This window comes from Nannobrachium achirus (genome assembly GCF_963921795.1).
Source record: "Nannobrachium achirus genome assembly, chromosome: 2".
Lineage (NCBI taxonomy): Eukaryota > Metazoa > Chordata > Actinopteri > Myctophiformes > Myctophidae > Nannobrachium > Nannobrachium achirus.
In genome coordinates this window covers 37158743-37175957 of record NC_137811.1, presented here as the reverse complement: position 1 = coordinate 37175957, position 17215 = coordinate 37158743, and the positions used below count along the sequence as shown (strand labels likewise).

Here is a 17215-nt window from a genome sequence, read left to right as displayed (position 1 = left end):
GAAAGAAATCCTTACTTGCTGTTCCTCGCTCACGGAGCACAGCTAAAGATGATCAACAATATTCAGACTTAGCTCATGGCCAGGTAGCTATCCAACCACAGTTTCTATCAAAGTTAAACATTGCTTTAATGTTGATCCTACTAAGCACAGATATAAAAAGCTAGATACCTCCTCCGCCGCTGCAGTTCATTAGCGCGACTGGTCAAACACCTCTGGCGGAAGTGCATAACTGGAACTGCGGAAGGCACTCTGCCCCCTCCAATGGGAAAGAGGGAGTCCTGCCAGTCCTGCATCTGATTGGACTACCGAGCTTCCCATTCTGTGACGCACAAGGAAGCGTCCTTCAGAATTCCCAAGAGCCCCGCCTCAGAATTCTGGAGGCTTGCGTAGAGTTATTGGGAGGCTTGCCAGGAGTCTTGGACCAGCAACCCCCAGCCGGAAGAGGCGTCTACCTTTCTATGTCTGTGCTACTAAGTCTAACATATTGGATGCTGCCACAATTGCATATAAAGACATTTAGATCTTAGGATATTAAAGTGTGTCAGGACTGTGATAAGGTAAGGTGACACAAGATGTGGTAAGATGATGTACGCATGTACTTTATTAATCCTAAATGGAACCGCAGCTGTCAAATCACAGCAAGAAGTCATAGAAATGACACCCACCAACAAGGACATCCAAACAAATAAATTATTGTTTACCGGAAAATGGAGGTGGCTCATTACTTGAGAACCTCTGCTTAATATGTCCATTTAGACTACTGTTTTATACTAAAAAGATTAATGAAATAGAAATGCATAAAATAGAGATGGTCTGATCGATCGGCCAGTGATCATGATCGGAAGATTTCTAATATAAAATATGAGATTAGAGAATTCCAATAATAGTTAAATTCACAGATCCGATCGATGACATATTAAACATGAGCTCTCATGTTGAGCCCAGCTGCTACACTCTCCTAACCACTTTTAATTTCACTTTCAAAATGTTTCACAAATGGCGAAATTAGCCGATCGACAATCTCACAATGCGTCTCGTTGGGGCGCTTTGTAAGCTAGTAGATCAGCTATTTTCGCTACTTCTGTATGGCATTGTTGAACGACGAAGATAATTAATTTATGGGGGAAAAAAACAAAACGTTGAAATATGGAAAATCGTACTGTATATGGTTTCTGCCCAACAAATAACAACCAATGTCACAATTGAATTAAATAACATCTAAATTAGCATAGAGCACAGCATGATGCTACTATTTCTCTCTGTCCTTCAAGCTCTATCCTTTCCTTCCATAACAGGTTATCATCCAGAGTGTCACACGCCAACCATTGAACCAGAAGCTGACAGCGATTCCTGGATATGTCGGCAATGTGTCTTTGCAGTTGCAACCAAGGTCAGGCTCCTAATCTCTCCCTCTCGTACATTAAAAACACATTTAGTATGGACATGTGGGGAAATCCAGTCAAATATATCAGGTTTCACTTCAACTTACCATTCCTGTGTGTGGGTAACCACACTAATTTGGACAGTATTGACTTCAGTATCATATGGCCTACATTGCGTCTGAGTCAAGAGGAGTCCATTTAAAGTCAATCAATCACACGTGCTCCAATTCTGTTGATGTGAGATGAGAAAGCACCCTGGTTAATTGTCAATCAGTCAATGTCTGTATCTCATTGTCCATATTTCTGTGTCTCAGACGCTGTCTCCCACAATTGACCTACAATAGACAGAGATAAATTGCTTTTTCTGGACTGTTTCCTCCAAAATGTAATCGGCCTCAAATTGCTCTAACATGACTGTGATTGGAGGGGTCACTGACCAATGGGTTTTTGTCCAAAACGTGTTTCAGAGAGGCGGGGCCCTCAAGCGAGGACGCTTTGCCCGACTCATGCATTTCATGAAACTCCGCCTACCATATCAGCTGTCGTCTTTAGACTGGGATCAGCAGCACCTGACCAATCAGCAACAGTGTTACTGCTACTGTGCCGGGCCTGGAGAGTGAGTGACAGTGTGTATTAGGCCACTTAAAGTTTGAACATACTGTATACCCTTTAGTAATGCTCGTTTTCAGGCCAAGGACCCCTTAGTTGAGAGAGAGATGAAGCATGGGACCCCCACTACCTTATCATAGGTTCCATATAGTTTCATGTTTGACAGGACAATCGTCAGTGTATTTTGGATTCATGTCAATTTGTGTTTTCAGATATTTAACCACTTGAACCGTCAATACTTAGGTCCTAATAAACGTTACCTTCACTCTGTACTTAGTCTGCTCTTTTTCCCCTCTACACCAAACCTCTTTGCCAAAAAAAGCCGATCTACAAGCTCACAATGCTTCGCTGCGCGAGGCGTTGTGAACTTGTAGATCTGCTATTTTTGGCTAAAGTTCTCAGAATATGGACGCTAGGGTTCAAGTGGTTAATATAAAAAAGGAGAAAAAAAAGGTTTCTATCACTCAATGATTTGGAGGACCCTGTTGTAACTCTGAGGACCCCCTAGGAGTCCCGGACCCCCTGTTGAAAACCCCTGCTCTAGACATTTTTGAGATTCTTTTGATTCAGTCCTGGGTCAAATACTAGCTATTTGCAAGTCATTTGTATTGTGTTAATTATGAAAAAGAAAAAATCTCAAATTCTTTTCTGTGATTGGCGACATTTTCATTATATTCTGTATTCATTACATTGCCCTGTGTGGCCAATCCCAAACATGTGGCACCAAAGTAGGGTAAAACCAACTGTGAATAGTTTATGCAAATATTTTGTGATTTATGTCTGCAATACCCTTTTTTCTTCGAGCCAGAGCAGACAAAGCTTACATGCTGTTCAGTAGATGCATCTAGAGCTAAACGCAATTCATACTCCTCGCATCATGCGTAAGAATCTTGTTAGGTGACCCACAGAAATCAGATTCCTTATGCTTACCCAGCAGGATTGTGTATCATATTTCTAATTTTATATTGCAGGTGGAATCTGAAAATGTTACAGTGTGGAAGTTGTGGTCAGTGGTTCCATGAAGCTTGCACACAGTGTCTAACCAAACCTTTGCTGTATGGCGACAGGTAACTTAAACACCATTAATATTTCTTTCAGATTTAGAATCAAGTACTTTTAATGTGCAGGAGGTTAGTGGCATATGAAGACTAAGGGACAATATTTCACATTTATTGCAAGGCGATAAGACGTATGACTGATAGTAGTCTATACAGAGTACATTCTACAAATGATGACCCTGCCATAGTCTGCGTCTCATGCGTGCAATAAAACATAGCCTTCCGTTAAATTATTTTTGTCATTCATTAATCTTCTGTGTTATCTGACCGGATTTTACACCCATCTTGACACCGTGTTTCTATCGAGTCTGATGACGCAAAATTGGGAGGGATTAAATGTTAGATTGACAGTCAGGTTGAATGAGGCGTGTTTGTTGCAACATCTGCTGAGATGGTGATGGAGGAAGGGAAGAGTGAGTTCACAGTTGGAATAGTAAGCATGTGCCGCCGCTGTGTTTCCTCATCTTTCCAATGACCTTCAGCATACAGATGCATATAAAAAGACTAATGCCTAGAGTACACCGTTGTTGCGATATGAGCTCTCCGGTTCAGTGTCACGCATGACGATATATATCAGGGTGTAGCGGCCTTAATGGTGGGATAGGCATACCAGTCTATTACTGTGGTAATGGTTTATTTGTACCTGTACCAAGATCAGTTATATAGGAAGGAGAGACAAAATGATTATGCAGGAGAGATTAAAAACAGATTCAAGGAACTTCAAGGGAAAAAAAACATTACAATTGTAGAATTGAGACTAAACAACTATCTAATAACACCATGACTTCATGTGGATCTTGGACTTCATGGGGCTAGTCTATGTTGTCTGTGACCTATGACTCAGTATTTGGGCAATACAAGGTTTCAGCCCAATCCGACTGCCATTTCCTTTGTAAAATTAAAGTCAAATATCTCAGAAAATATAAAACTGCATGGAGACACTTCCTTAGCCTTCCAACCCAATTTTCCTGTTAGGACTATTAATGGTTTACTTTACCAGGGTCTGGTTATTTTATATAAACCTGTGTTAACCTAATTTTTAGTTTTTCTAATTACCAAAACATGTATGTTGTTTGATTCCAAGGGGGGGAAGCACGCACATCCCAACAAAAACTTTTCAGGTGCTGGACAACAATACGTACATAGGAGAAAAGGAGGGGAAGTCACACTATAGTAGCTCCCAGTAAAAAAAAACTCCCCTCCTTTCCTCTAATGCTCATCTTTCTCAAATGCGTGAACCTTTCGTGCAGCATAATGCAAATGCTATTTTTGTGGAACGCTGACAGAGTTGTTATATGGTTCAAAGATTCCACAGGTTAATGCACATTCTAATACACTAGAAAATGTTCATTGTTAAGTGTTGCCAAACTACTGTGTGGACGTGTTTTAGGTTTTACCAGTTCCAGTGCTCAGTTTGTGCCAATGGCTTAGAGACCATCCAAAGATTACCCATGACATGGTGAGCTCTACATCATTATGCACAACATCACGTTATTTACACAGCTTGTTGAAAGAGAATAATACCAGTTTAGTTACTTAACACTATGTTGTAGTATAGGTTGAGGATTATTTGTGAAGTATGTGTACCAAACAGCATGTGTTGTTTGTTTGTGTGTGTGTGTGTGTGTGTGAGTGAGTGTGAAGTCACTTTTAAACCTCCACAATTCTAATTATGGTCATTGTGTTATTGTTCAGCATGGTAGTTCATGCTTTAACTTATACCATGTTGTTACAACGTACATTTTGTTGAAAACAAAAAAACAATGAATGAGCTTTAAAGTCAAACAGCCTTTTAATTGTACATTTGATCGTGTGATCTTTTTGTTAACTTTTTGTTTTCTATCGTTTTCCTCTGTTATAAAACAGGGTGGATTTGGCTCATTTGGTGCTCTACCATCTCTCACTGTGCTGCAAGAGGAAATACTTTGATTTTGACCATGAAATCCTGTCCTTCACCAATGAGAATTGGGAGTCACTGCTTCTCGGCGAGGTATTGATATTTCCACACTTAAGACAATGATGAAATGACGTGAAATTCTGCCAGCCGTTTAGTATTAACAACTGAGAGCCCATTAGCCACTCATTATGACAGTAAAGGAAAAGAAGACTCTATTTTAAAATATCTAAATGTTCCTATACTCTGGGACAATCAATATGTATGGCGCTGGCTATAAAAAGCAGTAGAACTAAGACTCAAAATGGCCAATTTTATAGAATAAAGTAAATTCTTGTGACCATGTTTCTCAGTCATTGTCTGAATTCATAAACTAATTGGCAGTTTCCTGTAAGATATTTTCAAAGGCAAATGTTTGTCATGACATATGGTGGCAGTCAATCACGTACTTCTCCACAATGACAGCTGCATCAGGTTATTTTCCATATTTTCCATATTCTTGTCAGTGAGTGTAAAAAATGATTGTGTGCTCTAAGGTTTTCTGTCTGATTGCCATCCTCTGTGTAAATATAACTTTTCATTCTCATTTCTCCAGCTCTCTGACACACCAAGGCAAGACCGCTGTCACAATTTGCTCAATGCTCTGAACTCCCACAAGGACAGGTAAGACGCTGCATACGATGAGAAGAATAAACAGAGGCCACACATTATTGGATTTGATGAATAGTGCCCTTTGAATAGTGGTTTACTTCTTAATATCTGATGCGTGAGGGTTGGACATAAAAGCCGAAAACTGCAGTGGGTAAGATTGAGTCTTTGTAAAAGACTTACAGGAATGGTTCACCCCCCAAAATGACTTTTTCTGCTTTTATTTTCGTCGCATTCCTAATTTGATGACCAGCAGTGGTTCCCGAGCCACAAAGCGCCTGCTTTATTCCCTATGGAGACACAAAAGGTCTCCTCAAATTATTGGTTGAATGCGACAAAAACAAAGAATATCCATGAATTCAAGTCTGTTGGGTTAGTAATCGATAGGAAAAATGATCATTTTGGGGGTGAACTATCCTTTTAACCGCAAAACAGGATTCCCTGTGATTCCTGCAATTCAACATTGACATTTCTGTAAGACTGAGTTTAGGGATCCTTATTTTTGAACAGTTGATTAGTGATGTGTTCTCTGTTGGTGGTAAAAGAGTAATGATGACATGGAAACAATTTAAAGTTGCAATTATTAACTTAATTAATTTTAAATTAATATTGAAAAGTGTTTTCATTCAACTGGTTAGAAAAGGCACGTTTCTGGAAGCACTTCTAATTCCAGTTACATCCTGAATTACCGTCTAATTACATTTCCAAAGATTATGTTTTAATTTTAAGAAGTGAAATAACATGTGCGCTTTACTGCTTATCTATTCATAAATCACACAATGGTGTGTGTGTGTGTGTGTGTGTGTGTGTTTGTGTGTGTGTGTGTGTGTGTGTGTGTGTGTGTGTGTGTGTGTGTGTGTGTGTGTGTGTGTGTGTGTGTGTGTGCGCGCGCGCGTGTGTGTGTGCGACTGTGCGCGTGTGTGCGCGTGTGTGTGTGTGTGTGTGTGTGTGTGTGGCTCTCCTTTACACTGCTACATTACACAAAAACAACTACACAACACTAACACAATGACAACACAACTTCACTAACACAAAACTAGAATATATGACGAATACCACACACACGTGTCCATAAAGAAACAGACATGCGAATACAGGCCTGCACTAGTCCATCTATACATTCCAGGAGTCGCTGTACAGTATGTATGTCTGCATGCCTGTCCTTGGCATATCTCGAGAATCATTCATTCGATCACCTTCACATAATATGGCGGCTGTATTGCTGTGGACCGAAGGAAGTGTAATGTCAAGTGTGAAGACGATTGGTTTAGTAGTTCTCCAGAACTGTCCGACTACGAACAGGCACACGTTCTGAACATTGGTCACACCTAACAGGTGCTGCACTAGTTTGTATGAATTAAATGAACAAAAACAAAAACACAATTAACGAGTAAGGGAAGCTGAGATCTCCACCAGGCCACGTGTTCTACCCAGGGCTGTGTAAAATGACTGGGTACATCCCATGGCAGGATTGTATTCATGTACGAATCTGTAGTAATAAGTATTGATAATGTGTTCTTAGATGTAATTGTAAGTGTGGTGTTATTGGAGTGTAATGCTGCCTGTCGTCCAGGGATAGAGAAATTGTTTGAGTAATGGAGCTCAAATGTTAGAGTGGTGGAGGTATGTACGTATTTGAAAAGTTGGCAGGCTTTCAGGTTACTGAACGGTGTGCGTGTACACATGCGCACGTGTCATAAGTACTGCAGTCTTTGTGTCTGTCTTTCGCTCTTTGTGTTGCAGGGCGCATACATATGCGTGACAGACAGTGGGTGTAGCCAGGGACGTGCAGAGAACGTTAGAGAGGCTGAAATTTCTAAAGGGGCCTTTTGGTGAAAATAGCAGACCTCCAAGAGGTCTTGGAGGTCAGCTATTTTCGGTGCTTGATACCACACTGAACTAAGCATAATCAAGTCAATACTGGAGATGGCGTGGTACGGCATGGATTTCTACACAGAGAGGGCAATTCTTTCAACATAATATGCTGCATTCAAGTTCAATAGAGTTTGCACAAGGCAATTATCTTGAATGCTGTCTTCAGGTATGGCATGGAAAGTGGGCATTTGTATTTCTTTCACCATAGTAAAAACTGCATTCATGGTCTGGAGAGGGCACCTTTTACAGATGCATTATATGTACACGTGCCTGGGTGTAGCAGTCTCTCTGCCGCTCTCTTTCATGGTGTGGGGTGTCGTAGGTACTGTGTCTGTGTCTGTCAGTTGTTTTGAATTACACACGCTGTCTCTTGCAAGAAGCAAATCTCATTGCAGTAGATACCATACAGATGGATACCAAATACCGGTATGCTAGTTCCACTTCATACTTGTTGTTTCCCATAGCCTGGAGGGGCAGTGAGTGAGATGATAAATTCACAAAAACTAAATAGCATAGTTGTTGATGGATTGGAAAAATATTTGAGGGTTAAATCCTTGGCCTACTGGCCAACATGTTTGATGCTGATCGGTCCAGCCATTTGCGACTTTAGCCCCGAACACACAGACAGACAGACAGACAGATCCAGAGACATACAGGGGGAAAAAAACCTAATAATCTCCGGTCATGGCAAATTCTTTACGTTTTAATGTCTGCATTCTACAAGGTGTAACTACAAACCTCAGGTAATTTGTTTCTGTGGTTTCGGGTTTTTGTATTGCTTCACCCAGGTTTGTCTCCGGGAAGGAGATCAAGAAGAAGAAATGTCTGTTTGGACTCCAGGTCCGAGCTCCGCCTCCACTCACGTCTGATTCGTCCCCCCTCATAACAGAGCCGCCCATCAACATCACACACCGCAGAAGGTCAGAGTAAGGACGATGGCTCTCTTTTCAACTCTTATCTGAATATGAGCTCCAGGGCTCCCACCAGGCATATCGCCATTATGCATGAACAATTAACTTAGGAATAAAAGAATGCAATTTTCATGTGACAATTAATTCATCAGTGACGAATATTCTTTTAAAAGAGAAATCCAACGTGCATGTGTGCACTTATGTGTGCTTATGCGTGTGCGTTTGTAATGTGTGTCTTTACAGACGATTTCCTTCACACTGTTCCTTCTTCTTATATCCTTTAAATTGTAATTGTTAAGCTGGCGTTCTTTTCAAGAGCCAGTTACACTGCAACAGTAGTATAATCTTAAATCCCTTGATCACCAAACCAGAAGCAGGCAAGAATAATGAGCGCAGAGGGTCAAAGCCATAGAGCCCAGGCTCAAGATGTTGCAAATATTCCGGTCACTAGAATAACCATGTAACTATGTAGGGAAGTGGCAAATACACAGATTTGCCACTTAACATTTTACCAGAAAATAATCAGTCACAGCTGGAAAGGTAGGAGAGTTGGGGACACAAATAATTAATTGCGACCGTAAGGTCGCAGTTTAGTATGAAAACCTCCACCGGCCGTCCGTCCGTCCGTCCGTCCGTCCGTCCGTCACACACGTCACACCTTTGCCCTGCTCAATGTATACGTGTAACGCCTGATACTGAGGTGATGTGTCACTGTGACATCACAGATACTGAGGTGATGTGTCACTGTGACATCACAGGTGAGATCGCAGTGATGTCAGATACTCAGAGCAGGGATCTCCATATTTAGGCATAAACAGGTGACATCACAGTGATGTCAGATACTCAGAGCAGGTATCTCCATATATGGGCATAAAATGGATTCTGTTAGGGATCTCCATACTGTATATGGGCATAAAAGGGATTAGTGATGTCAGATACTCAGAGCAGGGATCTCCATATATGGGCATAAAAGGGATTAGTGATGTCAGATACTCAGAGCAGGGATCTCCATATATGGGCATAAAAGGGATTCAGATGGAGATTCAACTTCAATGAGTAACAATGGCAAACTGTCAACTGCCCGTATGTCTTGATAATTGGTAAAACAAACTTTTGGCCTATTTGTGGCTTATCATCACATCCAACCATCTTAAGATACTCAGCTAGTGGGGAATGCTCTCTTCCCTGGTGAGAATTGCCCCTTTATATAGGGCTTGTTTGTGTATTGTATGACATCACGCCACATCATCAGCTGTGGACTCTGTGATGTCATCGTATCTCCATATATGGCCATCTCCGTATATGGAGATATAAGTCGTCCATGCCCAGGTATGGGCTGGTGAGGTCAGACTTTGTGTGATGGGTAGGTTATCTCCATATATGGAGATTCAACATTCCAGGTGTAACTATGGCTGCCCGTATGACGTGAGAGGTGGAGGCTGTGATATTTGTGGAGATAAGCGACCAACGGTCGCTTATCTCCCGATTAGGGAGTCTTACTGGTTATAATAATAATAATAATAATAATAGTGTTCAACTTGGTTACCCGTGATGTTTGGACTAGATCCATGTATTTTGTCTTACTTTATGAATTCACAACTGGAGTCAAATGCGTATTAATCCACTGCACAAATCTCATTTACACACTGCCGCACTATTATAGGTTATTCATGGGAGCACTGTCTGTGTTTGTGTTTGTGCACTCAACCTGAGTGTATGATTGTGTGCTTGCACATTTATTTGTGAGTGTTTCTTTACTCAGTGTTTGGGTGCAAGTGTATTAGTGTGGTGGTTCTCAAACTGTTTTGGCATCATTACTCCATTTCCTTGAGTTCCGAATCCAAGCACCCTCTTTACTAAGTAAGCCTTGCTGAGCCATGAGGCCCATAGGGCAGGAGCCTATCTCCTGTTTTTGTAGCGTTAGGCAGCTTGATGTACAAGTACACCCCCTGGACATGACGCCCGTATGTCTCAGGGACTTACTCCCAATCCAACCCTTGATGTTGAGTGCCAAGCAGGGAGGCATTATTGTGTCCCATCTTTACAGTTTTTGGTATGACCCGGCCGGGGATTGAATCCTGAAGCACTGAAGCACCTAAATATTTTGCTTAGAAACGGCAAGAGAAAACCATAGCCAACATGTGATGTTGTTAATTGAAGACTTTATTAGAAGTTTGCATAGAAAAAGGTACAGTTTCATGACGGTACAGCTCACTGGTACAAGGTCAACTAAAAGGAGATCCTAGGAAAGCACTTATTTACGTGCTTATTTACACAGGAAACCATTGAAGTATCTCATATAACATTGAATGACAGACGGATAGAACACAGTACTATGCAGTAGATATAGTAAAAGAAAAAATATATACATAGGTAAATACAAAGAGGGGTCAGGGGAGGCTGGGCTAGGTTTGTTATTGCCAGTTGCAAATGGCTGCCGCCTGTAAGTGGTTTTTCAGGGCGATTTTAAAGGATGCTAGGGAACCACACTCCTTTAAGGCCTTCGGTAGGGCGTTCCACATTTTGGTTGTATAGCAGAAGAACGGGTTTGACCCTTTGTTTGTGTTGACTTTGGGTTGAACGTGATCTGTGGCGCTGCCTCTGGGGTTGTAATTGTGGACGTCCTTAATGTTTATAAAGTATTTTGCCAGGTACATGGGTATCTTAGTGGTGTAGTGTATCTTGTACACCAGGCCCATTGCAAGTTGCTGTACTCTGTCATCTACTCTGAGCCACCCCACTCTTAACTGGTGAGTAGTGGTGAGGTGAATCTGATAGGGAAGATTAAGCAGGACCCTAATTAGTTTGTTTTGGGCTGTTTGGATAATAACCCATCTTATAACTATACAAATAAGAAATCCTAGTTTTGATGTTAATATGTTCAAATAATGTGTACATTAATATTGCTTACTATTCAATTACAATTGTGCTTGTCATATTTTTTGATTAATACCCTACACTACAGATCAGCAGGTTCACAAAGTTGATCAATGTTTTAAATTTGAATTCTTCCATTTTCCACTTTCTCTCTCATGGTACCCTTTAGGGATAACGAAAAACCCCCATTTGAGAAACAACGTATTGTGTTTAAGTGTACTGTATGCATGCATGCATACTGAACGTGTGTGGTGTTTATTTGTTGGAGTGCATGCATGCGTGCTTACATGTGTGCTTATTTATCTGTATGTGTGTGTGTGTGTGTGTGTGTGTGTGTGTGTGTGTGTGTGTGTGTGTGTGTGTGTGTGCGTGCGTGCGTGCGTGCGTGCGTGCGTGCGTGCGTGCGTGCGTGCGTGCGTGCGCGTGTGTGTGTGGCCCGTACTTCAGCCCATTGTCACTGCCTTGCCAGAGGAGAGCGGGGGGGCCAGAGTCCCGTAAATCAAAGCGACGCATCATGGAAACACAGGTCAGTGCTTCCACTCTAACTGGGGTGTGGTGTGGTGGGGTAGGGGCCTTGTGTAGAGGCTCTCGTCACTTGTGTACAGTATGCTTCAAAGCCGAGTGCAGCATAGCAATGATGGATTTTTGCCATTTATGGGTCTGTCTATCTGGCACGTTGTGGCCAGCGCCAGAGGGTGATGCTTTACAGATACGGTAACATGGTCAATGAAAGCTTATCTTTTTAAATGTATATACTGTAGTCTATGCCTACTTAATGTATTTTATTAATATCTGCAGTTCAAGGCAGCACATATCGCCACCATCAAACCCAACTCCGAGCAGCTCGCACTGAATCAGTCAACATCACGTGTCACGGTTACTATTTTTACACTGTATTCTTAACCGTGAATACAGTTGAATTGTATCCTCCTACACTATACCACACGCTCCTTCATACATGGGCACATGTACAGTAATCCTGAAACAATATGCATTACAGAGCAATCCTATTTTAACTAAGGCACATGCAGGCCCATTGTAGCCCCATCACTGACGCTAATCTTGGCCATGTTGGAGGGGTTTCTGGTCGGTAATAGCGGGGGAAAGCGAGTTGGGAAAGAATGCTGATATGTGTAGCCTGGGCATGCTTCCAACTGCACTTTGCAGTCGATTACAGTTTGGCCAGGTGGTGTTGGCACCTTGACAGTGCGGCATTGACGGAGCACATCCATTTAAAGGCACAGACACTGAATAAAGCCTCTGAATAATAATAATCTGCCGCCCTAGTGGCATTGCCAGAACAGGAAAATGATACAGGCTAGCGTGATACCGTATGTCACACTTCAGCGATGAAGAATGCTACAGCGTTAAAGGCGTATCCCGCCTATACTGACGTTTCCGTTGAGTGATGGTTCTGATGATGGTCTGATGTTTTTGCTTGCCACGGTCCGTGAGCCTGTACTTGAGGAAAGCTGCCTAAGTTGAAGCGATCCATTTAAACAGGACATCCTACCGCTATGCCTGATGAGCCATTGGATGGGACCTTTACCTACATCTATCATACTGTATCTAATGCAGTAGTATTGATACTCAACCATAGGCAACACTATGGTGATGATGGTGTATATTAGGTTGTAAACCATATATATATACAGCACACACACACACACACACACACACACACACACACACACACACACACACACACACACACACACACACACACACACACGTCACGCACACATACATATATACAGTATACTATTCATGTGTGCTTTCATTGCTCACATTGAATACCCCAAATGCAGTTTGTGTGATTGTATCTGTGATTGTTTTATGCATGACCGACCACTAAGGTATTAATGTTTCATTGGCTCCTGTGATCATGTTGGCATCCAAACACAAGCCGTACCAGTGTGTGTGCCTCTTGTACCCAGCCTTGTCCACCCCCAGTCCCTGCCAACCCCATGGAGTTGCTGCCATGTTGCCATGGCTACATGGGAGGAGCCAGCCTCTACAACTCCAGGAAGTCAGAAGAGGAGCTGAACCTGGGGTGAGGATGAGTACTTTATCTTGTGGTTCATTTGTTTCTGCAGTGTTTTTGGCTAGTTGGTTGATAGGGCTTGAATGGCAAGTGTTGCACATGATGCAACTCTAAATATTGACGAGATATCTGCAATAGCTGCTCAAAATGTATAATCCAGAATCCAAAAGATCTCCACGTTGACTTACTGTACATTGCATAGTGAAACAGGTCTCACAGTTACTCTCTTAGCATGCAACAAAGACAAAAATTACGAATCCTGACTGATAGTATTATCAGCGTTCTTTTACACAGGCAATAACAAACAGTGATTCCGATCTGGACCTTCTTCCTAATTCACATTCATTTGATGTGTCTTCCGTGAGGAAGAAGCCCAACAAATCCACGGTGAGGCCTTTAGGAGGGCCATTCAACTGCAGCAGCTGAATGGAATGTTTGGATTGGGGTCTGGTGCAACGCACAGGTTCTGAACCTGGTGAGAGCAGGAGAGGACCTGGTAAGACGTAGGAGGAGCCCGGCCAGGAGTCAACCCATAGAGCCTAGTTCTTCCACGCGCCAGAATGGCTCCCCAATCCTGGCAGAGTAGTTCCGGTGCTGCACATTGAGTGACCCTGTCTTTCCCTAATAGGACTGATCGTGGATAGCTACTGGGACGTAAGTCGGGACTTGATCAACCCCGGCTGGGTCACCTGGGCGAGGGTGTATGATGTTGCGAGACCCGAAACACCCGTCGACCCCAGGCTACATCACTGATGATACGTCCCAGCTGCATCCTTGTGATGTTTTTTACACTGTAATTACAAATTGTTGTAATGTTGTAATGTTGTCTGGTTTTGTATTTTATGCATAGATTGAGGATATCTCAGCAATATTTGTAACTACACAACCCAAACTCTTCCATACAAACTTTCTTTAAATGAACAAGTTAATTTAGACAAATATCTATCAAATGTATTTTCTTTTGAAACATAGTAGTTTTCTGGTGTATTATTTTTGGTAATTTCATGATGCCTATGTACATTGTATTGAATAATTTGCACATGCTTTTTGCAGTTCTCCCCCTAAGAGGATGTTTGCCCTCTACCACCCCACTTACAATGGGAACACTGCACTCTCCAGGACCCTACACCACTACAATAGGTTTCTATCATTTAAAGACGGAACATTTCTGCATGCTGAAATATTCAACCTTATTTATTCTTATTTAGGTAGTTTGTATGATTATATATGATGGAAAACACGAGCACATCAAATGTGCACCCTCTCCATCTAGTTCTAATCTCCAGTTAGTTTTAGTTCAATATAATAAGCTTGTACCAACATTCCATCCTTTGAACATACTGTAACTCAATGAGCTAATATTCCTTCGTTCTATCCATGCCTTCATGGCTCCCCCACGTCCCCGTCTGTCTCTCCAGCGTGGAGGAGTCTTGCAGAGTGCCTCCACCCTGCGTGCCCTACTCTCCCAACTCCAATGCCAACCATCACCACCACCATCACCACCACCACCTCCACCAGCATCACCACCACCAAGCAGGCCAGAAGCAGCTGGAGCCCTGTCCGTCCCTCCTCCTGCGTGACCTGGCCCCTTACCAGGCCAGCACGGGTGGAGGAGGTGGAGTAGGCGGAGGAGGGGGGGGAGGCGGCGGAGGCGGCGGAGGCGGAGCAGGCGGAGCAGGCGGGATGGGGATGGGGGGGGACGGGCCGGCGGTGAGGAGCTGGGGAGGAGGGGAGGCGGTGCGGATCTTGGCGAGACGTGTCACGCCGGACGGGAAAGTGCAGTACCTCGTGGAGTGGGGGAACGTAAACGTGTACTGAGAAAGAAAGAGGGAGAGAGAAAGAAAGAAAAAAGGTGAGGAAAGAGAAAAGCAGATTCAGTGGCTGTTTTGAAGTTGCCACAGAAATGTGTACCTGTAGTGCTGTGGTGTTTGAAGTACAAAGCAAAACAAAACAACAAAATCTTAACATATTGCAAATCCAGGTTGCTCTCATATCATCGCCTCTATTCTAGATGATTATAATATCACTACTACTACTTGTTACTAGAACCCCTCTTTGCTAGTGTTTCTCTTATATTTGTACTGTTACCTTTGGAATATGCCTTCGCATTTATCATATTTTACAATGACAGAGAAATATATAAACACTCTGCCACTTTGTTGTTGTTTGGGACACTTTGTGTAGAATCTCTGAATGTCCTTAATGACCAAATGAACCATCATGGCCCACAACAGTCGATACAAAAGATTAATACTTAATTAAGTGATTTGTTAATAAATCAATTGATGAAAAAGCATGTGAACCCCAACTTGAAAATCAACGTCTTGGCCCATAGTGTATATTACAACAATTTGCAATTAGTGAATGGATATTGAGGTCACAAACAAGTCAAACAGCCTGCAGCCATTCTGCAACACTACTTCCATCAGATGTCACACTTACGATTGTTCATTCATCAGCCTTTCGGCTAATGTTCCTGTTGAGCTCAGTGGGAAAATGAGCCCAGCAAATTAGCGCTGATCGATGTCAGCTTGAAACACAGAGGAAATAGAATGATAGTGGCTTGGCTGCCTTAATTGCTCACAAAAGGACAAAAAGTGTTGTAGCTTTTGTTAATTTGCATCATACGTTAACAATCTCTTATCACTTGCCACATATCAATAAAGTAGGGTAGGGTACTGAGTGTTTCTACTTTTTCACACTGGGTAGCTGCCCAGATCACAGTATTCTGCTGTCGGTCACTGAAATTGGGGTTTTTAGTGCCTTGTTCAAGGGCATGACGATAGTTTGCTCATGCATCTCTCCTACACATAATTTCCGAGCACTTTTAGGGATTTAAATAAAGGCCTATTCGCACAGTTTCTGACTACCTCCTCAGTTTTATGTTATTTCAGTAAGGACCCAAAAACAACAAATTACTTGGAGTTTTACTTATTTCTTTCTCTACACTGTTAAGAGATTATATACATACTGTATGTTACTACCGGGTTACCAGTTTGTTACATAAGATTTTGTCATACATAACTTACATCTAGACTACTATATATGTATTAGAATTAGAAGCCACAAGGAGGCTTTTGTTTTATAGATAGAATTATATATTCACAATATATTGTTATGATCAAAGGACTTTATTTTATTTTTGATGTGGTTGCATAGTGCCTACCTGAGTCGACCACTCAAGGGACAGTTGAGATCGTGTTGCTCTTGGATGATTGGTGGCTCTTCCTCATCTGATGAATAAATACATCTGCAGTAGCCAACATACGTGCACCGGTGATGATAAAACATATTTGAAACTAAATCTACATTGTGCATTCCAAACAGACATCATAGTACTGTTTAATGGCCCTATTCCAGTGTACTGTAATATACCCCTTATATTGGAAGTGCTTAATCATATCTCTATCTAAGGTCTCTATCCACAACTTTCCAACATCCCATCGTGCATTGCGCAGAATGTGCAGGCAGCTTCCGGCGCCGCAGCCGAGAGTAATCTAGATGCTCACAACGGTTGCATCTGCGACGCGACGTGAGCTTATATGTCTGCTGTTAACCGGAAGTGTCCCGCAAATAATGCTACAGTAAATTCTCGCGGAAACAGGTGGATAGAATGTTGAATGTTTTGACATAATCATCCTGGGCAGTAAGGCAAGACAGTTATGTTGGCGTAATACCCAAGATTTAACACAGTATCCCATGTTGGAACCCAAACAAACACTGCTCATTCAAGTGAGAATCCCCTCTTCAGACAAGGCTACTCTGTTGCATTAGTATGCACCTACCACACATACAGTAATGCAAAGAGTAACACACTGGAATAAAGCCATTGCGGTGTTGTAATTTCATCTATACCAACAATAACAAAGGGATTTTACATGTGGTCTATTGTTTCAGCTTTGGATGAGTGTTTCTTT

At 42.1% G+C, this 17215-nt stretch overlaps 1 protein-coding gene across 1 annotated transcript in view; it reads left to right on the top strand.

Annotated features, from left to right (window-relative positions):
* The window catches only part of phf1 (PHD finger protein 1), a gene marked incomplete at both ends in the record, with an annotated part of 18171 nt that extends 3055 nt beyond the window's left edge, over positions 1 to 15116 (top strand). The window contains 11 exons of the mRNA XM_080749787.1: positions 1296 to 1390; positions 1850 to 1998; positions 2963 to 3058; positions 4440 to 4508; positions 4916 to 5039; positions 5539 to 5606; positions 8255 to 8386; positions 11702 to 11780; positions 13192 to 13307; positions 14352 to 14438; positions 14717 to 15116. Coding sequence (XP_080605913.1) covers positions 1296 to 1390; positions 1850 to 1998; positions 2963 to 3058; positions 4440 to 4508; positions 4916 to 5039; positions 5539 to 5606; positions 8255 to 8386; positions 11702 to 11780; positions 13192 to 13307; positions 14352 to 14438; positions 14717 to 15116 — 1415 coding nt within the window. The remainder of the gene's footprint in view (positions 1 to 1295; positions 1391 to 1849; positions 1999 to 2962; positions 3059 to 4439; positions 4509 to 4915; positions 5040 to 5538; positions 5607 to 8254; positions 8387 to 11701; positions 11781 to 13191; positions 13308 to 14351; positions 14439 to 14716) is intronic.
* Positions 15117 to 17215: the final 2099 nt, after the last annotated feature.